Here is a 23,086-nt window from a genome sequence, read left to right on the forward strand (position 1 = left end):
ACCATGCTCTTATGTAGGAGTTAAATACAAATGAAGTTGTGAAATATATGCAAATCTTGTCGAAATAGATCTGTTTTCATACACTTAAAAAACATCTATTGCTAAGAAACTCACTTTTAAAGATTTTGGTGACTGTCGTCTGTAAAATAACATTTACAAAGAAAACCGGATTAAAATTAAATTAAACAGAAAATGTGTTTTTTTCTTACATGGTAAAACTAATTTACGGTGTAAATTGCCTGTATTTTCGGAGATACTGATAATATAAATCTATTTTATCTCGTGACTCTGTGAAGCTGTCTGTGTGTATTTTATGCTTACTATCATTAAACATTCTCTCCCATTGATTCCTGGTGTCTAGAAGCGCAAATATTTACGTAATTTTTCTCTAAAGTTAGTCGCATGATTGCTTTCAGACGTAAATACAAAGGTTAATGGAAGTTTCCCTTTAATTGAGACAGCATAGCCGGTTTTAGGCGTGTCGGTCCGAAATTTAAAGCGACAGAAATTAGCTATTGAGACAACCGGATGTAGCTGATTTAAACACACATATGTAATTTTATCACTTTTATTGTTAATTTGTGAGCAGTGGGTTCAATTATCATTGTCTTAGCATATTTGAACGAATTATTCATGCAATATGCAGCTTTAAATGTGTTGGCTATTTCAAATTTAAATAATTGCGAGTTTTATTTTGAAGGGATCTTACCGGAAATTCCAAATGCTAGTGGCTAGCTTTGAGGCTGACGTCTGTTTCGGGACAGGTGGACTCTCCGGTTCGACGAGCCGCTGTTGTTCTCACAACAAAAGGGACCCGAACCGGAGAAACGTTTTAATTTCTCTACGGAACGCAAACGTGGACACGTCATCGTGAATTTAAACAGTTTCCACTCATTTTTAGTATTAATTTTAGCGGGTTTTGTGTGAAAACAATGTCCCAGGGACAACAGAGAAATTCAGGAAAATACTGCGCAGTCACAGTTTAATGGGAGCGGTGACCTGAGCAGGTAAGAAAAACACGAGTTTGTCCTTTATTTGTTATTGGATGCGAATTTAAATGTTTAAACAAGACTTCTAAGAGGAGAAGAGTCACTTCCTGTTTAACCACCTTATAAATCACTAAACGACCTTTTGTCCGTAAATTCGTAATTTTTTTCATTGATTTGAATCGCGGCATGTTAAAAATGAATGTTGTTTTACATAAAATGTCAGGTACTTCCGCATATAACCTCCAGTGACAGTCAGGCGGTCCTCGGAACAACACAATGGGTCTGAACATCTGGTTCGAGGGCTTTCAAAGGGTCCTACTTATTTGAATTTTGTAGGCCCAAATTCAAATCAAAGATCAGAAAACTGACACGCAGTTGCTTTCTGGTTTATTTTGTAACTTTTTATTTTTAATGTTTTTACACCCAAATTACATCAGAATCAAATCATCGCCCTAAAATTAAATCTGTTGTTAATACTTTGACCAACAGCGAGAAATATTTAAAGAATCTGCTCCACAAGTGTAGCAGATTTTCATCTGTTGAGCCTGGAGGCGGTGGCCAGCCTTCATGTTTGACTGGATGAAGAATGTGAGCTCTGTTTAAAACTCTGATGTTCCTCAAGAGACGGTTATATTTATAATCATATTGTTTTATGTGTGAGCTCAGTATTGATGTTGATGAATGATTTATCAGCGACAACAGATGATCTCCAGAAGGCTTTTAGTTTTCTTGTTGGGTTTCTGCTGGATCTCCCAACTCTTCATCATTTGGTTTGTAAATACCGAACGTCCAGCCGTTTCTCCTTCTCTTCCTCATTTTCTTATCTTTCAGATATGCCAGCTGACGACAAGGTTGCCATCCTGACGGACGATGAGGAGGATCAGAAGAGGAAGTATGTGTTGGCGGAGCCGTTTAACACTCTGTCCATGGCGCAGCAGGAAGGCGTGTCCACGCCGGCGCCGCCTGAGCCGCTGCCGGCGCCACAGCCTGACCCGGTGGACTGCTGCGAGAGGATGTGCCTCCGCATCAACAGCCACCTGCTCATTTCTAAAGTCTTCTACTTCTTCTTCTACGCTGCCTACGGCTCGCTGCACCCTCTGCTGGCGGTCTACTACAAACAGCTCGGCATGTCGGCCAGTCGGAGCGGCCTGCTAGTTGGCATCCGGTACTTTATAGAGTTCTGCAGCGCCCCCTTCTGGGGCATAGTGGCGGACCGCTTTAAGAAAGGGAAGGCGGTGCTGCTGTTTTCCGTCATGTGTTGGTTGGTCTTTAACTGTGGCATTGGGTTTGTCCAACCAGCAGAGATGAAGTGTGTTTCTATGGTGACGGTTTCCCCGCCGACCACCACTGTTCCTCCTGGGAACGTCACCAACCCGAGCAACTCCACCAACCACACCAGAAGCCGGCGGAGCGTCATGGACTTCCCCAGAGATCCTGAAGTCTCGCACAGTTCCTTCAGTATTCTCTACAGGCAACAACGAAGCATCGACAACTCGACGTCCATCAACACCACGGAGGTTGCACCCAACACCACCCTACAGACCACCACCCCCACCCCGACTACGACCACCAAGAAGGACTACCAGATCATCTACAACCAGGACCAGGTGGAGAAAATCTTCCTGCTGATCCTGCTCGTCATCATCGTGGGCGAGTTCTTCAGCGCCCCCGCCGTGACCATCGTGGACACCGTCACCCTGCAGTACCTGGGGAAGGCCCGCGACCGGTACGGCCTGCAGAGGATGTGGGGGTCCCTGGGCTGGGGCCTGGCCATGCTGGCGGTGGGCATCTGGATCGACCACACGCACATCACCGTCCTGATCGACGGCATCGGCTGCATCCTGCCTGAGTACCGCCTGCACAACTACCGCCTCGCCTTCATCATCTTCGGCGTGCTGATGGGCGTGGCCTTCGTCGTGGCGACTCAGTTCTACTTTGAGAAGGGTGAGGAGTACCGGCAGGAGCTGCCGGAGGAGGTGGAGGACTCGGCGAGCTGCCAGGCCTCACCAGACTCCGGCTCGTCGGACCAGACTCCGGCGGTATCCGAGGCCACCCAGGAGTTCCACTACGGCGACCTGCTGAGGCTGCTGTGCACGGTGCGCTACAGCTCCGTCCTCTTCGTCGCCTGGTTCATGGGCTTCGGCTACGGCTTCGTCTTCAGCTTCCTGTACTGGCACCTGGAGGACCTGAAGGGGACCACCACGCTGTTCGGGGTCTGCTCCATCCTCAGCCACATCTCTGAACTCGGAGCTTACTTCACCAGCCACAAGTTCATCGAGCTTGTTGGTCACGTCAGGTAGGAAACGCTCAACGTTTAACTCAATCTGTGTCCGACTGACGTTTCTTATAATACAGAGTCTGAAAATCCAACACTTTAGTCGACAAATCAACGCCGTCTGGAATCACATCGCTCTGTTAATGACCGAAAATCCCAGCATTGATGATGGCCTGAGATAATTAATCGTGATTAATCGATTATTAAAATAGTAGTCAAACATTTGGTAACGATTCATCGTTAAGTGGAGCATACAGACTCAACAAAAGACCAAATGCTGGAAGAACAACAAACACAGAGTAATAGTTCAACTAAAACTGTACAAAAATATGCAAATTTAGCTTTTAAGATGAAAACAAACTTTGTCAATTTGTTTATTACAAAAAGTTTTATCTTCTTCTGGTTCATATTTATCACCACTTGTCTGGACAGTTTGTCCTTTTCTGTGGATATATACTTTTAAATTCCCTTTATAAAGTCTGAAAAAGTCTTAAGTTTGAGTGGGTGAAGAAAGCAAAGCAAAATATTTAGTTTTACTTAAAGTGAAACTTGTTTTTTTTGGGAAGAAAAGTGTAATTTATGCTGGAGGATCTGGAGGAAAACGATGCAGCTGATTGTTGGTCGGTTAAATTTCTCCAAACTCTGGATGATTTCTAGATTTTTCTCCAGTTTAGTTTACCTGCTGCTTCTGGAAGAGCGTGTTCTGTTCTGGTTGGTGGTAGTGATCATGATACTGAGTCCTGATGGGGAGAGATTCCCCACAGTGAGTGAGTCGTTGGCGGCGGCGGCGGCGGCGCGGATCCAGCAGCATCAGAATGCGGTTTTGTTCTGTGGCCGAGCGCAGAAACAAAGCTGCCATTGATGCTCCGGCTTTCCGTCCAGCAGGGACATCTGAGAGCGACGGGTTGGATTTCAGGCTGCAGCTCTCAGAACCGGGCCGTGGTTCTGCTCTGCTCTCTGGACCGGGTTTGTCGTGAGACGGGGAAATGATGAGGAAGTAACCTAATAAAAGCCAGCAGCTCTGCTGAGCGGCGCTGAAGAGACTGAAGTTAATCAATAACTGAAGGAAGCAGCAGCAGCAGCAGCAGCAGCACATGACCTGCTCTGTTTGTTTTCAAGCTGCAGATTTCTGTCATTAATGTCACATTTTTACCAATTAGTTATGATTTTTAATGTTTGTTTGATTTTGTAATTGATTACTCTGATGATAAATAAATTTGATTAAAAAATTGACACTTTCCACAGATTTGACCACCTTCTTTATTACAGTATTAAAAAAAGCTAATAATTCAAATCATTTTTTAAATAAGGACATTTTATTGCCTGTAGTGTAATAGCATGGCTTCACTTTAGCGTGAGCTGCATCTTTTATAGATTATTTTTTGCAATAATTGATTAATAACTGAAAGGAGAAAGTATTATTATTATTATTTTATTTTTTTCAGAACCTAAACTTATGCCAATTTGTTTTTTATCTTAAATGTAAGTGTACATGTTCTGGCTTTATTAATACTCTGAGTATCTCAACAAATAATCCAGTAACAATTAATCGATTACAAAATTACTGTTGATTAGTAGTTAGTAGTAGTTAATCACAATTAATCTGATTAATCGTTTCATTCCTGGCGTTCAATTTGTCAGCAACAGTTGTTGTCGGCTGCAGTTTCAGATCTGCCTGTAGACGTTACCACGACAACAGAGTTCGTCCAAACACGATTTCTGAGATCGTACTTCAATAAAAGAAAAAAACGCTTCATCATCAGTTTGTCGGTTTTTGATTCAGCAGCTCCTCTGAGTGAGAGTCTGAACCAACATGAGTTTCAGTCGGAGCCGTTAGATGATCAAAGCTGCTGCATGCAGAGTTTCCGGACCCAGATAGAAACAGAAACTGCGCCTCAGTTTCCTCCCTGCACCTCCTCTGGCCTCCAGAGCAGAAACTGTGGAGCAGAAAACCCGTTTCTCCTCCTCACTTCACAGATTCAGTTCAAAGCAACCAGTAAATATTTCTAAAGTTTAACTGGTGAAAACATTTAGTCACTTTACTGCTAGATATAGGAGCTTGCTTTAAGTCAATAATTACTTGATGTATATAAAAAAAATTCAACTTCCACTGGCAGATAATTTATATTTCAGTGTCATGTGAAACAATCAGTAGAGGAAATGTTACTTTGTATTAATATTAAAGAATAATTTACATGTTTTGTAGAAACTAAACCAGGTTTTGTTCAGATGAACTGTTGCAATCTGTTTTAATTTCTAAATTGCATAAAAAACCAAAAGTTTTTACACATGCAGACTTTTCTTAACTTTCGCAGCCCAAAGTGAAGTTTTGTTTTTGCAGTGTAGTGGGATTGTTTGTTTCTACTTTCCCGTCAGTGAAAGACTCATCTTGAGCTCTTCCTGCCTCCAGATCAGCGTTTATTGGTGTGATAAAACAAACTCTGGGATCTCATCCAGAGTGTCTGTCAGCTATTGACTCTCAATCAGATCTGCTTGTTTGCTGTCTGTCCCATGATACCTGGTTTTACAGCCGCATGTTTGTATGAACTGTGGTTTGTTCATGAAGGTCTTGATTGAAATAGAGTCGTGTGTTGCTGCTTATGAAGACGTCTGTCATCTGTGAGTGTGTTTGCTATAAAACCTCCATGAACAAACAGTGAAGTAATCCCATCATGAGCTGCAGGATGTGATGGGTGTGAACCAGTGAGCGGGTCAGTGAGTCACTGTGGATCCGTCTGTCTGTCTGTCTCTCTCAGGGTTCTGTACATCGGCCTGGCCTGCAACACGGCGCGCTACCTGTACATCTCCTACCTGGAGAACGCCTGGATCGTCCTGCCCATGGAGGTTCTGCAGGGTGAGTCATGGCGGGATCAGCCTGTGTTTACCCAACAGGACGTTTATCAGGCGGTGACTTGATCAACAGCAGCGAAGCAGGATCTTCTCAGGAAGCAGGAAGCAGGAAGCAGACACGCCTCATGGGAGCAGACGCTGAGGCAACATCAGTTTGTGCAGGAGGCCAGTTTGTACCTGCCTGCAAAATTCACTGTTTGAATGTTTTTATACTCTTATTTGGGTTTTGTTGACGAACCATCCAGAAACCACTGGCTGGATTCTTATTGGTTGTACAGAAGGCTTTACTAATGCTTTTCAAAGATGAACAGTCCTATAATCGTTCATCTGCTTGCAGCCATTAGTGTAAATATTGAGTTGGGGGCGTGGCCAGCAGCAGCTCATTTAGATTTAAAGAGACAGAGGCTCTAAAATAATTAAAATCTGATTATCTAAGAAGGATTCTGTTCTAAACATGTTTTCTGTCCTAACCTGTTTAAGGAAGCAGAGCAGGTCAGCTTCAAAGTTTGAAGTTGATAGATGTATTGAAGGGAACTGAAAGCGGCTCCTTGTGGGACGCCACAGGAAGTGACCGGGTGGCGTAAACCTGAGCAACCTGCTCTTAAAGGGCCAGCGTCTCTTTGTGGTGACATGAAGCAGCACATTCTTACTGTAAACAGGAAGTGGAGCTCACCAGGAACTGAACAGTTGAAACCCGGGAGGTTCATTTGTGGCTCTTCATCACAACTGAAAAACATCCTAAATTTGCAGCGTCAGTTCAGGCAGCAGATGCAGATTTAAAAAGGATGTGAGGTGCAACTTTCACTGCCTTTAGAAAAAGTTCAGACAATTTGAGATGTTTTTACTTTTAATTAGATTTAATTTCTTAGGAAACAGATCATGAGCATCCAGTGATGATTACTGAAAATACAGGATTTGTTTAATAAACTATTTAATTATAATCAATCAGAATATAAAATAAAATCAACTGGAAAAATGTAGAATATTGTTTGTTGTTGTTTTTATGTTGTTGTAGATTTAATGTTTTAAATCTACAAAGCATATCTGACCACTATGAAAACATGAAATAGTTTTTGCAATTATAATTAAGATGCTAAAAAGTTTGTGAATTCTTGACTTGATGTTTCTGCCTGAACGTTTGAACCGTTGTGCTGTGAACTGTGTTCCTCCTGAACCGTTTGGTGAGCGTCCGGCCCGTCCGCTGTGTTTCAGGAGTGACCCACGCCTCGGTCTGGGCCGCCTGCATCTCCTTCCTGAGCGCCGCCGTCCCCCCGGCGCTCAGGACGTCGGCTCAGGGGATCCTGCAGGGCCTCCATCTGGGCCTGGGCCGGGGCTGCGGCGCCATGGTGGGAGGCGTGTTCGTCAGCTACTTTGGTGAGAGACTCTGACCGCGTGGAAGTGACCGATCAGAGAGGTGATCGATTTAACTGTTGATTTGCTTCCTGCAGGCGCTGCGGCCACATTCAGAGGAATCGGCATGGCCTCCCTGGTCATCCTCCTCATCTTCTCCTTCATCCAGTGTCTGACCGGAGAGATCGAAGGAAAAGGTGACAGAAAAAATGACATATTTGAACAAAAAACACGTTTATTGCTGTAAAATCAGGGTTTGTGCAGGTGGTTTAAATCCTAAAGTCTCGGAAAGAGTTTTAAATTCAAGCTGCACGGATTGGTAATGAAGTGAAATCTAACATTTGATTAATAGTCTACATTTGGAAACATTTACTGATGTATGAAAATAATAAATATACGTTTTTATTACTGTTTGAATTTAAATCAGATGAAACTTTATTTTGGTCAGTTAAAATCAGAAAAACATGGAAAGAGAAAAGAGATTTTTTTTTCTTTGGTAAATTTCTCACAGAAGAATAAGAGCAGAATATTAACAATAGTAATAGATGAGGTCAGATAATCCTGAATTGAAACTCTTTATTGGGTTTATTTTTATGTGTTTATGGTGCTGGAAAAGTTTGAAAACTGACCTTGAAAATGTTTGGAACGTTTGCAGAAAACTGATTTTAAGTGAATCAGAAGCAACTTTAAGAAGTTTTTCCTGTTAATATTTTTAAAAACCTTCTGTTTTGTTTTGTTTTTCTTCAGAGGACAGGATTCTGGCGGAGAACATCCCTGTTCCCTCCAGCCCAGTCCCCATCGCCACCATCGACCTGGTCCAGAGCCAGAGCGCCCCCGGCAGCCCGGTGGCGCCTCAGCCGGTCGCCACGGCGCCCGTCAGGAAGACCAAACACCAGGAGGACCAGGAGGACGTGACCAGGCCGGCCTGGATGCTCTCCGGCGCCCCCTGGGTCACCATCGCCTTCGTGTTGGTCCAGATCAGAGAGATGATGAAGATGAAGAAGAGCGCCCCCCCTGCAGAAAATCAGCCACTGCAGGTGAACACCAACACAGTGTTCAGCACATCAGCCAGACAGCAGAGTGTATTCACCATAAAACTGAAGCCAGAGAGGAGAAAGATGCCAGTTAACCTTCATATAGAGCAATAATATTTACTAAACTACAAGCAGTGGTAGTTAGGGTGATGTCTGTAAGTCTGTCCAATGATGAACAATAAAGTCTTTTAATTAAAGACCTAAAAGCTTCTGGTACCTCCAGCTGCATGTCTGTTTCATTCACTGATGATAATTTCTTTTATTTGAGGATTAAGTGAACAAGATGAGCTGAAGTTTGTAATTCAGACTTTAGCACTAAAAGTTGAGGATTGTTTTTATTTGTCAACCTGATAGAAACAGAACAAAAAGTTTCTTCTATTTAGTTTCTACATTTATTCATGAAACTCCTGACATCTTGAATCTTTATTTTATTTCAGTCTTTCCTTCTTGTTCTGTGAATTATCCTGTTTTTAACTTTTTGTTTGCCACTAAAACTTCATCTCTGTTTTCTACAAATTCATCTGTTGCTACAGAAATGTTTTCACCTTTTAATCACTTTAGCAACACAAACTTCAGGGTTTTTCACAAGTAACAGGAAATAATTTACAACCAGAAATCTTAAAAGTGTGGCATACATTTGCATTCTGCCCTCATTAACCAGAAACTTCCCCAAATAAAAAACAAACTGACCTCAAAACAGGATGTCCACACATCCTTGAAGTCTTCAATTTATGTATTTAAAATCAAGGGCTTTTAATGCGTCTTAATACCAGAAAGTTTTGATTCAAGGAGCTGAATGTGACTCTGATAAAACCCAGAAGTTTGTGGTGTTGTGCTAACCTCTGTAGCAGCAGAGCTAGCGTAGCCACCGTGTGACTGTTTCCATGTTGACGTGTGTCTTCTTCATGGTTTAATCTTCACTAACCAGACTCTTCCTCCTCTCATCGGCTGTCTGCTCAAACTGCAGAAAGGTGAGGCGTGTTGGTGGAAAATACCGTGTGCAGGGTGTTGGAGGGCTGACGTGTGTGTGTGTGTGTGTGTGGGCGTGTCCCTGCATGCAAACGTCTAACACATCTGTTCGATGATGTCATGTCTGCGGTACGCCTTCGTGTTTTGCTCACTGCTGACGTCAGGATTGGTTAGCATGTTGCTTTTTAGACATTTTTCTTGCTAGTTGGTTCCAGAAACATCCTGTCGGCTCATTCGGTCGGTCTGTCCGTCCGTCGGTCTGTTCTGTGAAGCATCTTCTGAATACCAGAAACGCTGAGTCAGCATTGAGTTCACATGAAACGGAGAAAAACCAGGCAAACAAGACCTGGAGCTCTGGGTGAGGTCATGAGGAGGATACAAGAATAATGAGCTCTTCAAAAATAAAGCAGAACTAATTATGTAATACCAGAAAACAACTGAAGGGGGCGCGGCTCAGTTCTTTGCACATGTAGTAATTGATTAATCAATAACTCTAGAGTAAAAAAGATGGTTAATTACTGCAGTCAAAGCCGTAATTAAGCCAAAACTGGACAAAAAATCAAAACATTTTGCATCTAAAATGAAAAACATTTTTCTCAATAAATTTGTTCGACCTCCAGTGTTTTTTACTTCATGTGAGAAATTTAATTATTTGCATCTTTTATGCGATCAATCACCAGAATAATTAATTAACGGTCAGAATAATTAATATTTATTTTCTAAATTTATTGAGAACAAAGTCAGATTTCTCTTTTTGAACAAAACTTAAAGAAGACTGCTTCTGATTCTTTTGAGATGACGCGTCCTCCTGCCAGGCAGAAATTCCAGTTCCATAATGCTGCCACCACCGTGCTTCTCTGTGGTTTCACCGCCCTCTAGTGGTTTGTACCAACCAGACTTATTGAAGTCAGAACAGTGAAGTTTAACTGTGGTTTCAGTAGATCAGGACTTTCTGCATCTCTGTGGGAGACGTCAGTTTTTCTAACACAACGGTTAAAAAAGGAAGAAACAAAAAGTTTGTCAAAAACTGAATCTGAATGATTGATTTAGAGAAAACAAAGAAGGTTAAAAAAACTAAGTACAATTAATTAATATAATAGAATAGAATAAGGAAAAAGAAAAATAACAAAATGAAAAAAATTACGGAAAGTAAAAAAATTCAAAAATATTGGAAAATAAAGAAAATTAATAATTAGAAGATTGGAAACAAGATGGACAATTACATAATAGTGATTTGTTTAGAGTTTATTGGTTTTTGAGTTTTATTATCAATACATTACAGGGATCAGGTATCATCACTCGGCCTTATTGGTAATTAATAATAGTCCAATAATTAGTTGGGTTTGAACGGCTGGAGCAGAAACGCCCCTCAGATCCTCCTCATCCTCATGTGATGAAGGCCTGTTGGGGCAGATTGAGTGACGGTTTGGTGCTGGATTATTGACCCGGTCTGGATTATTGACCCGGTCTGGATTATTGACCCGGTCTGGATTATTGACCCGGTCTGGGTTATTGACCCGGTCTGGATTATTGACCCGGCCTGGGTTATTGACCCGGTCTGGATTATTGACCCGGTCTGGATTATTGACCCAGTCTGGGTTATTGACCCGGTCTGGGTTATTGGCTCGGTCTGGATTATTGACCCGGTCTGGATTATTGACCCGGTCTGGGTTATTGACCCGGTCTGGGTTATTGGCTCGGTCTGGATTATTGACCCGGTCTGGATTATTGACCCGGTCTGGATTATTGACCCGGTCTGGATTATTGACCCAGTCTGGGTTATTGACCCGGTCTGGGTTATTGGCTCGGTCTGGATTATTGACCCGGTCTGGATTATTGACCCGGTCTGGGTTATTGACCCGGTCTGGGTTATTGGCTCGGTCTGGATTATTGACCCGGTCTGGATTATTGACCCGGTCTGGGTTATTGACCCGGTCTGGATTATTGGCTCGGTTTGGATTATTGGCTCGGTCTGGATTATTGGCTCGGTCTGGATTATTGACCCGGTCTGGATTATTGACCCGGTCTGGGTTATTGGCCCGGTCTGGATTATTGACCCGGTCTGGGTTATTGGCCCGGTCTGGATTATTGGCTCGGTCTGGATTATTGGCTCGGTCTGGATTATTGACCCGGTCTGGATTATTGACCCGGTCTGGGTTATTGGCCCGGTCTGGATTATTGACCCGGTCTGGGTTATTGGCCCGGTCTGGGTTATTGACCCGGTCTGGATTATTGGCCCGGTTTGGATTATTGACCCGGTCTGGGTTATTGACCCGGTCTGGGTTATTGACCCGGTCTGGATTATTGGCTCGGTTTGGATTATTGACCCGGTCTGGGTTATTGACCCGGTCTGGGTTATTGGCCCGGTCTGGATTATTGGCCCGGTTTGGATTATTGACCCGGTCTGGATTATTGACCCGGTCTGGGTTATTGGCCCGGTCTGGATTATTGACCCGGTCTGGGTTATTGACCCGGTCTGGGTTATTGACCCGGTCTGGGTTATTGACCCGGTCTGGGTTATTGGCCCGGTCTGGATTATTGACCCGGTCTGGGTTATTGGCCCGGTCTGGATTATTGACCCGGTCTGGGTTATTGACCCGGTCTGGGTTATTGACCCGGTCTGGATTATTGGCCCGGTTTGGATTATTGACCCGGTCTGGATTATTGACCCGGTCTGGGTTATTGGCCCGGTCTGGATTATTGACCCGGTCTGGGTTATTGACCCGGTCTGGGTTATTGGCCCGGTCTGGATTATTGACCCGGTCTGGGTTATTGGCCCGGTCTGGATTATTGACCCGGTCTGGGTTATTGGCCCGGTCTGGATTATTGACCCGGTCTGGGTTATTGACCCGGTCTGGGTTATTGACCCGGTCTGGATTATTGGCCCGGTTTGGATTATTGACCGGTCTGGATTATTGACCCGGTCTGGGTTATTGGCCCGGACTGGATTATTGACCCGGTCTGGGTTATTGACCCGGTCTGGGTTATTGGCCCGGTCTGGATTATTGACCCGGTCTGGGTTATTGGCCCGGTCTGGATTATTGACCCGGTCTGGGTTATTGACCCGGTCTGGGTTATTGACCCGGTCTGGGTTATTGGCCCGGTCTGGATTATTGACCCGGTCTGGGTTATTGACCCGGTCTGGGTTATTGACCCGGTCTGGGTTATTGGCCCGGTCTGGATTATTGACCCGGTCTGGATTATTGACCCGGTCTGGGTTATTGGCCCGGTCTGGATTATTGACCCGGTCTGGGTTATTGGCCCGGTCTGGGTTATTGACCCGGTCTGGATTATTGGCCCGGTTTGGATTATTGACCCGGTCTGGATTGGACTGTGCCGTGTTCTACCAGGTAGACGGTTTTGTTTGTGTTTGGTTTTTTGCTCTGGCGCCCCCTGCAGGAAGCGCCCGCCTTCCAGCCTCCGTCATGCTGTTTTCCTCTCGTTGCCAGGCTCCTAGCGGCCCGGCGGCGCCCGAGTACGAGGCGGTGACCACGTCCCACGGAGAGCAGAGCCAGGAGCCGGACTCCGCCCGCCCGGATCCTCCTGAATGAAGTGTTAAACCTCAACACCGGACTATAAACACCGTATTTATATATTTATGTCAAGTCTAGCGCTCCAGGCCTGGAAACTTAAGTTATTGGAGGTTTTTCTCTTTTCGTTCAGTTTTTCCAGCAGTAACTTGAAGCGGAGGTGCTTGTTGTGGTTTAAACTCCTCCAGGTGAATAAATCCAACGCACCTTCTCCTCCCTGTGCACTGTATTTACTGCCGGTGGACTGTGAAGGACGTTCACATGGAAATGTGTTTCTTCCTAGAAGATGTTTGAGTAAATTCATCTGGGTCGTATTCAACTTTTAAAAGAAGTGATGAAAAGAGAATTAACGGTTTTGTTTGTCTGCAGACTGGCTGCTAAAAAGTCCAAACTGGTTTCAACCTGCTGGTTCTATAAATCATGGATGCTAATTTAATCCTTTATAAGATTTTGTTCTTTGATAATAAGTCATGTGAGGACTGACCTTTAATCACTGATGAAGCAGTTTGGCTTCAGGCCTGAAAATCTAAAAATCTGACTAGGAGGTTTTAGCCTGTGGTGATTTTATTCCGAGTTAAAATGAAAAACATTTTAGTTTTATTCTAGACTGGGGTTCTGTGGGGTAGCTATGAGTCGTCACTAATTTACCTGCTGCAGACTCCATTTTATCCATTCATTCCTGATTTAAATGATCCTAAATGAGGAAGAGGAAGAAGACTGCTGGCTGCTTCTAACTTCATAAAAGCAAATCAAACGGAAAGATTTTTTAACATTTACATGTTTGGACCGAATCTGTGACCCTTACAGGTATTTTCTGATTATAAATTAAGTAAACTCTGGATAGAAAACAAAAGAAAGGTTAAATAATTTTGCTTTTGGGAGGAAAAGTGCCTTAGCTGATTTTTTTAAAGGACAAATAAATCAAGTTGATGAGACAGTTTAGAGAATAATAAATCAAATTAAGTGCAAATCATAAAAATTTATTAAATATGAGCAGAAATGCCTCTAAAATCAGATTTTTATGCATCCAGATCTGTAAAACAACAACAAATACTCAAATTGAGTTTTTCAGAGTTCATCACTTCTTTTAAAACTTTCTTTTTGCCTTTGTAGACAAAGACTGATTATTTCTGCATGTTTGTATATAAAAGCACACCGGAGGATCTGTGAAGAAAAAGAAGAAGAAGAAAAAAGAAGAAGTGCCTCTTTTTTATTTAAAGCTTCTTCCTGTTAGTCAGGAGAAGACCTTTACTGTTTCACTCCCACTGAGAAATGTGCGTCTTTAACGTAGACGACTTCCAATTTTCTCAGTCTGCAGACAAACGCAGCTTCCTGTTTGATTTTCTTGCCAAATGATTCCCAGTATTCAGCGTTTCTGTGGAGGAAAGCCTTAAGATGAAAACTGTTTACTTACTTTCTGTACAGAGGAATAAAAGACATTTTAAAACTCTGGGTTTGACTCTGTGTTTTTCTGTTACTCTTATTTGCAGAATTGTTTTAATCATATCTTATGATGTGTTGCATTTTCAGATACATGTTTTTTTTTTTTTTTTTTTTTAAAACGTTTTGCATCCACAAAGGTCCAATTCTTGAAATTGTTAGTCCATAACAAGTTTTACATCTGCAGTCCAAAATAATCTGCTGCTGAAAACCTTTAAAATTTTCCTTTTCAGATAAAAATTCAAGAAGTTTAAGGGTAAATGGCCAGAGGTCAGTCAGTAATCAGGCCTGTGGTCAGAAAGTATCTGGGGTTCACCTTGTTGGAGCTAAAATACTTTTTCCTTTTTAATGTTTGATTAATGTTCACAGATTCAACATAAATAATGAAAAATGTTTAGTTTTTTCTGCATTTCTGGTTTCTGTAGCAGAGAAAATAATCAAACACATCCATGTTATCAGGAAATGTATTTCTTACTGATTTTATCCACACATACAAACAAGTCCAACTAAATTGTTCCACAAATGAGTTTCAGAAAAGGCAGAAATCAGCCACCTGTCAGAGCTGATGATCACCAGCTGCTTCAGGAACCGATTCCTCCAGAAACCGTCAAGCTCCAGTCAGAGGTGAGAAACAATTAAACCTTAAATCTGTCATAATCAGAGGATCAGGTAGAGCTTTAAAGAGATGTAAAGATATTTTTCTCTTATTGCAAATAAAAACAAACTCTTATTTAACGTTCATTAGCGGTTGGCAGATTTAACAATCTCTCAACGTGCTTCCATAGTTGCAGCGCATGCAGTTCCGGTGTGCCGCCACTTGATGGCAGTAGCGCTCTGGAGGCGTCACTGCAGGCCTAAATGGACTCAGTCAGCCTCTGTGTGTGTGTGGAGGGTTATTGAGGTCTTGGTGTGCCTGCTGCTGATGGGTGTGTGTGGGAGGACAGTAATAGGCTTCCTCAAAAACTAGACTATGTGCTGTCATAAAAAAATACAAAAATCAAACCTTCTTGGCACGCTCAGGCTGTCTGATATCCGTGGAGGGAAGCCTTCAGCCCGCTGCTGCTGCTCTGCTCCGCAGTAATGAACACAGTAATGGTGTTGGGTTTCCATCGGAGGTCTTCCTCTGAACAATGCCACACGTTTTAATTCAGGCGACCCGGAAGATCTCTGACATGTGAGGGAGTTTCCTCAACTGATGCTTCATCTCAACCAACCTGCTGTTTTCACCTTCATGTCCAGATGTGTGATAGGAGAAGCCATTTCCATCTACCTGCTCCTCCCTTATTAAAGCGCAGAGATTATTCCTGCCCAGATACAACCTGAGGCTATTTATAGTGGTTCTCCATCATGGAGGGTGGGGGTGTTGAGCAGCGGTGGCGGCAGCTCCTGCTGTCCCCCCAGACCCCGTTTAGACGTGATGAAGACTTTCTATTCCATCAGAAAAAGCTTTTTGTGGCATCAAGGTCTTTCTGTTTGTCGATCAAACATGAGTTTTAAAGTTTTACCAGATCTCACTGGAGGCGTTCAAGGACTCCCTGTTGCCACCCAAACACTCAAGACCTGAAAACTCTTTTTGTTTTCCTGAATATTAGGCCTTAATTCCTCCCTCCTGCTGCCACTACTGCCCTCTGTTTGGCTCTTGAAAGCAAAAATATTCTTGTAACCTATCATTTTGGTCAAAGTTTTCTGTAAATTTAAGGTTTTCAGAGACTTGAGACAAAAAACTGGTGATTGTTGTTTTATATCTTGCTGAAAAGTCGTAACAAAATGAAAGTACAACCTCTGTTAAGTCTGTTAGAAAATAATAGAATAGAACTGCTCTTTATCATCTTAATGTATGGATCTGACCTTGACTTACAGAAACTGTAACATTTAGCAGAAACACCTTTTAGTACCAAGATCTCTCGTTCCTTCAGTTCTTTTCAGTTTCCGAAAACTTTGACTAGGCTATCTTGACTTTTTTAGCTGTTCTTTTGTAGACCTGTCTTTGTGATCAAAACAAACAAAACTGAAGTTATTATCTTTGGACCTAAAGAGGAACGATCTAGTCAACGCTCAGTTTCAGTTATTACAGCTGGAAATTAGAGATCAGGATGAACTCTGACCTGAACCTTCAGAGCCACACAAAGTGTGACTCAAACTTTTGCCTAAAAGTCAGATGAAGGGAAAAACTGCATAGAATATACAATCTGTACAAAATGTAAGACAAAATGTATTTAAGGCCAACTAACATTTCTGTGATTAATTTAAGACTTTTTAATGATGCACACATCTACATATTCAGGGGGCAGAAGGTCACGTAGTAATATATGAACAAGCCCAGGTCATAAATGACCAGGTGGCCCTGACCAGGTGACCCTGGTCATTTATGGTGATTCAGAAACCATCACCAGTCCTGAGTCAGTCAGGATCCAATCCCCAGAAATCCTCCAGTAGAGCTGAAACTCCGTCATACGGTTTGCCTGGAATGCAGAGGGAGACTTTACCAACCCCAGCATGAGTATCACTAAACAAACCCATCAGATCATTAAACCTACTGACCTCCTGCAGTGATGCAGCTCAGAAAAAAAAATCATTCAAATAGTTTGTGACGCTGCTGAAGCCGCAGGCCACCATCGCGTCGTGTTTTGACTCCCAGGGGGCTTCGCTGTGCTGCGTGAGGCGTTTGCTGGTAAGAGAAACCTGCAGACCACCGAGATAAATGACTAAACCAAGCAGGGCAGGAGAGCAGACAGCGAGCGGGGCCCCTCCCTCAGCCCGGACCCCCAGCAGAGTCATGCTTGAGTCAGACTGAAGACCACAGCGAGTCATGTTGTTGGCAGGAAGCTGCAGACTGAACATCACATGGCTGCACGCCTCTTGTTCTCGTCTTGGATGGAGAAATTGGAGCCTTTTTTTAGAACAGACGCTCTCCTTTTAGTTTCCATGAATTTCCCAAGTGGTGCCGCCGTTCTGCACTGTTTATATCACAGCTTTTAATCAGAACAACACAATCCCTGTTCTGTTTCAGCAGCGACTCACCGAAGATTCAATTATCACCAGTTTAAAAAACAAATCAGCTCCAGGTTGGAGAGTTTATAGTTTTATATTTAAGTTGTTTTTCACGTTGAAATAAATGTTTTGGCTCTACAGTCATGTGTGTGTTTGTGCATCAGGCTGCAGAGTTTCTGCAGAAAACTAACATGTATGAGAGCAGACAGCTGTCATGGTCGCTCTGCCATCACCCTGCTGGCTCAGTTCGCACAACCTTAACTGTTCATGGAGGTCGGAGGGGACGCCGCGGCGCTACCTGGAAATCCTCACCGACTCTTTCTGTCATTCCAGAATCTATTTCTTAATTTCTCTAAAGCTGCTGTGCTGCTTTAAATTATTTCCCCTTATTTTTGGCTCTTTTAAAAAAAACAAAAATCACATGATGCTCTTTAGATAATCCCCTTTTAATGAGAATCAGGATCTACAATCCGGAGTTCCTCAGGGAGTTGCTCCCGGTCCCGATCCGGTTTTAATCTTCCAGGTTTCCCTCTGCTTGTTCTGCTGCGTCCCACTGCGCAGCTTTTGGCATGTATTTAAAAAACAACGTCTTAAGCACATTACAAGCACCCCATTCTGTTTGTTTAATCACATTTGGCTACGACATGCATCATTATCAAGGGGAGCAAATTAACATTTTCATCCACTGGTCACAATAGCTGCTGTTTCTTCAGGATTTTTAATGTTTGTCTGTAACTGAAAACAGCTGAAACGTGTTTCAGTTTGTGAAGCTTGTTGTTTTGGATTACAGAGCAGACACAGGGATTATCGGGGACATGAATTTTTAATCACAACAAATCAATAAAGCGCTGCAGAGCTGCTCCACAGAGCAGTTAATGACGGATTAGGACGAGTGAAGTTTCACTAACGGGATAATTAACATGAAAACCTCCCATGTTTTCCAGATGATCCAACATCTGGAGCAGAAGCTGCTGTCAGGCGGAGGACAGAGAGCACGTTTCCATGGAAGTGAGTTTTTATTCCCTCTGTAGATGAAACTTGATTAGTTTGTGAAATCTGAAGGATTGAAGCAGCTCATCGCTGAGATCAGATGAGCAGGATTCACTCCATGCATCACTTTTTTGTTTTTGAGCAAAACTGCATAAAAAACAAAAAGTGAAACTGAATGGAGCTCAAATATTTTTGTAAACAAACAATAATTATTGGTGTTCAGAGCTAAATTTGGATCTAACACATATGGAACACCAAGAAGGTCAAAAAGGTTTGAAATCTCATGTTGAAACACAAGAACAACCAACCAGTTGTTTTTATCCAATCAGTGCATGGAAAACAGCCAATCACAGCCAACAAGTCAACGTCTGCAGGAAGTGACAGAAATCCCCAAACTGTTGGGTTTAGGAAAAACACAAAAAGAGGAAACACTTCCTGTATCTATCCGGTGATCTCATTATTAGTTCAGTGGGAATAAACATGAATGAAGTGAGAAACTGATCAGAGTTATTGACCTGCAATCAGAAGTGACCTGGAGTCTGTTAGAGTGCTGAAGAGCTCCTTCAGTCAGTCAGGGAGGAGTGAGAAGATGATCCTCTGTAGGAAGTCGTCATGTTTTACATCGACGGGAAAATATGGAAAATAGCCAAATAGTTCAGCCTCAGTTATTACCTGATAAAGGCTGAATCAAGATTTTTACTCCAGTTTTTGACCCGATTCTTCCTTCCGACAATCTTCCAGATTATCATGTTGCTCTAAAGATAATCTCAGGTGAAGTCCTGTGGTGTGTTCAGGGTGACCTGGTTCATTCTGTGGTGTGTTCAGGGTGACCTTGTTCATTCTGTGGTGTGTTCAAGGTGACCTGGTTCCTTCTGTGGTGTGTTCAGGGTGACCTGGTTCATTCTGTGGTGTGTTCAGGGTGACCTTGTTCATTCTGTGGTGTGTTCAGGGTGACCTGGTTCCTTCTGTGGTGTGTTCAGGGTGACCTGGTTCCTTCTGTGGTGTGTTCAGGGTGACCTGGTTCATTCTGTGGTGTGTTCAGGGTGACCTGGTTCATTCTGTGGTGTGTTCAGGGTGACCTGGTTCCTTCTGTGGTGTGTTCAGGGTGACCTTGTTCATTCTGTGGTGTGTTCAGGGTGACCTGGTTCCTTCTGTGGTGTGTTCAGGGTGACCTTGTTCATTCTGTGGTGTGTTCAGGGTGACCTTGTTCATTCTGTGGTGTGTTCAGGGTGACCTGGTTCATTCTGTTGGAATGATCCCAATAAAACCGGTCATTCACATGTTGGATTATTTTAGCCTGAGATCTCAGTGGGTGTGAGACGTTTAGCCAATCAGGAAGCCAGGTGACAGAAACATGTGAGGGACAAAACAACTGCCATGGCGCCCCAGAAACTATCGCTGTTACTTCTTTCATGTCGGCCATGTTTGTTTATTCTGAACTTACATTTGATTTTGAGAAATTTGTCGAGATTTTGCCTCTGACATTTAAATATTTGGATGAAAATCTTTCTGTTTGGAGTAGAGAAGCTGCATACCAACTAAATATTGGACCAGAATCATCGATATCAATTCTTTTTATTAGTTCGGTTTGATGTGTCATCAAACTATTGATTTTTAGATGTTTTTGTGTTTTTTTCTTTGTTCAAATTCTGTCCAAATAGAAAAACAAACATATGTATTTGTATGGATATTATGAATAATTTAAGTTCAGCATGAACAGCATATATGAGAATAAACACATTTTATACTTTATATCAGGGCTGAAATGATTCATTGGATTAATGAGATAATCGTCAAATAATTAATGTTTTGACTGATAGATAACTGGAGTTTTCACACTAAAAAAACATTTCAGAACAGAAAACATACAAAACGTTTCATCTGTTGGTTTTAGTATTTTTAGCTGCAGTTTCATCCTTTGATCAAATGTTCACTAGATGAATGTTGTTTAGTTTTAGGCAATAAAATGTTTATTTTCTCGTTTAAAAAACAAATTAAATTCTTTATTTGCATCTCTTCTTTTATTTCTAATATTGTAGAAAGATTTAAGTGGTTAAATTGCAGGTTTATTTTATCCAATTAATCGCTAACTAAAATAATAATTAATTGCATCTTTACACTATTTTAAAAAAAACTCAGTTTGCTCCTGGAAGAAGTGAGTCTCATTATCTGTTCCTGCTGGAACGGTTGAAACAAACTGGAGCCTCAGTTTATTATTACAGTTAATTAAACTTCTGGTGGTTCTTGGCAGTAAGTGAAAGTTTCCACCCTTAAAGTTTCCAGGCTGGTTGACTGTTGAGACGGCGTCACTCCCACGCCTCCCCTGCAGCCGATAAACAGTTCTCATGTGTTCAGAGGACTGAAGGATGCACGCTTTACAGCCGTGACCTTTGACCTTCTCCCAGCACACACCTCCACACTGAACCCAGAGCAGCCAGGCGGCGTTGCAGCCGCCCAGCAACACGGCTTGGACTTGAAAGGAGACGCTGCTGAGACGCCAGCGTCGCAGCGGCACAAAGTTTAGCTCCTCGCTTCACACTTTCCACTTCTTCCTCACTGCAGCGATAATTAATGGAAAGTTAGAAGATAAAAATATTATCGTTCCATCTGCTGTGAAATATAACATTTTCTCCGTCTTTTTCTGTAATCTTTGCATTAACTAAGATTAACCTGGAACCTTTTTCTGTTTCTGCATTTTGACAACAATTTGATGCAAAATTCTCCAAATGCAAAAAAACACAAAATCTTAGTAAGTATTTTTGGTTTAGTTTTACGTACAAATATCTTTGGACACTTCAATTAAGAACATATAGAAGTTATTTAAAGAAAAATAATTCCATAATATTCACGTTTTTAAAGAAAAAGGTTCTATCCTGATCAATATTTAGAATTTGTTGATTTAAAACAAGATCCTATTGTTCTTAAAAAAATTAGTTTAGTCTTATTTCAAATGTACTAATATATCTGATCTAATAATTACAACAGAAATATTTGGTTAGATTTAGTTGTTATTTTTTTTGCAGTGTACTGCTCTGTCCAAGTTTCAACTCAAACTGACACAATTTAAGAAATAAAATAAAATTCTTACCAACCTAAAAGTTACTTGTAAGAACTTGTCTGAAGTAAATAATTTATTTAATATTGATTTAAAAAGTTCTGGTTCTCATTGGCAGAATATTTAATTTACAACCAAAATATTTTCCGGAGGAAAAGTGAATTAATTTTCCAATTAAACTAACACTGTTCCATCAGTATTTAGGATTCATTGATTAAAAATAAGCTTTATATCTTGCTGAAAACCTGTTGGTGAATAGCTAAAGAAACATTTACTGAACATTGAAGAATGTTAATTAGATAAAAACATTCATGTTTGAAGGTATTTTTCAGTAGTAGAGATGTGGATCAGAACTCGGCTGGAACCGGAGCACAGTGACTCGTTTTGTCCTGACTGGGATCAATCACTCCATAGATGACGCCCACCAAGCCAAGCCTCTCTGTGGGCGGCCCGGTCCGGCCCGGTCCGGCCCCGCTGGGCCCTCCTCCGGCCCCCGCAGCCTTCACAGCAGGGTGCTGCACTATGAACACTTTCTAGTTCAGTGGAAGGTCAGTAAAGGCAGCAAAGAGAGAGACGCTTCCTTTACAGCCAATAGGAGATTAGTTAGAGGAGGAGGCGTGTTCTGATTGGACGGTTTAAAAGCTCAGCGTATGGGTTGCAGTTTTTTCCGAAAATATGAAAAGCATAACATGATATTCAAGCAGGACTGCAGTCGTGGTAAATGTGAAACCTCAACAATCTGGTTCCCAGAAATAAACAGTGGAGAACAAAAAAATCTGATTTTCTTTAAATCCTTGGTTCTGTTCTTTGGCAGAGAAAGTTAAAAATCAATCAATCATCTTGATTACACTGCAAAAACACAAACTACTAATAGGAATTTTCTTCCTCTAGTTTTAGTGCAAATGTATTATGTAAAATACTTACATATTTTCACCAGATACAAGATGAAAAATACTCGAAGATTTAATGTTTTTCAGTGTAAATGTTTCTTTCTGAATGCCTGCAGTGTGTTTATCTTTTAAAAGAGTTATCTAAATATTCAAATGAATGTTTTCCCGTCTGATTTATCTGTTTTCTAATGTGAAACGTCTCAAACAGACGTCACTAACTGGTGCATTCAGTGAGTCTGGACATTAACAACCAGCAGGGCCTTTAGATGTTCTCCTGATGTGAGCGTCGTCTGCAGCAGGAACCCGGCGGCGTTCATCCTGCAGCGCCGCAGAACAAATTCACATTTACTCATCAGTCAGGACCTCCGCATTTCCATTTCCATTTCCATCTCTCTCTTTTTGTTTTTCCTTCCAGTAAAAAACTGAGCTTCACTTCCCAGACCACAGATCCAACCAGGAAGTCATAAAAGTCACAGACCTGCCTGGGAAACGGGGAACATCCAGAGTCTCTGTCGGTAAATTACAAAGTTTATTTTTGCTTCAGACTCATAAATGGATGAAACCACAGACCTGAGAGGTGACTGGCAGGAAGAGGAAGTTTTAACCCTCACACTTCCTCTTCCTGGTTCATCAGAAAACATTAAAATATAGAAGGAAAAACTGTCTCATGTTCATGGCAGCCTGACCTTTCTGAAGTTTCCCATGAAGTTATTCAGTAGCAAC

The 23,086-nt window shown here is 42.1% G+C and overlaps 1 protein-coding gene across 2 annotated transcripts; it reads left to right on the forward strand.

Annotated features, from left to right (window-relative positions):
• The first annotated feature begins 726 nt into the window (after positions 1 to 726).
• LOC122827268 (major facilitator superfamily domain-containing protein 6-A-like) lies at positions 727 to 14,449 on the forward strand. 2 transcript variants are annotated; one of them, XM_044110028.1, is made up of 7 exons: positions 729 to 1,007; positions 1,821 to 3,285; positions 6,021 to 6,118; positions 7,327 to 7,488; positions 7,563 to 7,661; positions 8,212 to 8,501; positions 12,917 to 14,449. In XM_044110028.1, exons 2-7 carry the CDS (start codon positions 1,823 to 1,825, stop codon positions 13,016 to 13,018), a joined length of 2,214 nt encoding a protein of 737 aa, XP_043965963.1. In that variant the 5' UTR covers positions 729 to 1,007; positions 1,821 to 1,822; the 3' UTR covers positions 13,019 to 14,449. The 2 variants fall into 2 exon arrangements, with proteins under 2 accessions (XP_043965962.1, XP_043965963.1); XM_044110027.1 differs by lacking the exon at positions 12,917 to 14,449 and having other exon boundaries at positions 727 to 1,007; positions 8,212 to 11,453.
• Positions 14,450 to 23,086: the final 8,637 nt, after the last annotated feature.

The sequence above is a fragment of the Gambusia affinis genome, linkage group LG24 (genome assembly GCF_019740435.1).
Source record: "Gambusia affinis linkage group LG24, SWU_Gaff_1.0, whole genome shotgun sequence".
Classification (NCBI taxonomy): domain Eukaryota; kingdom Metazoa; phylum Chordata; class Actinopteri; order Cyprinodontiformes; family Poeciliidae; genus Gambusia; species Gambusia affinis.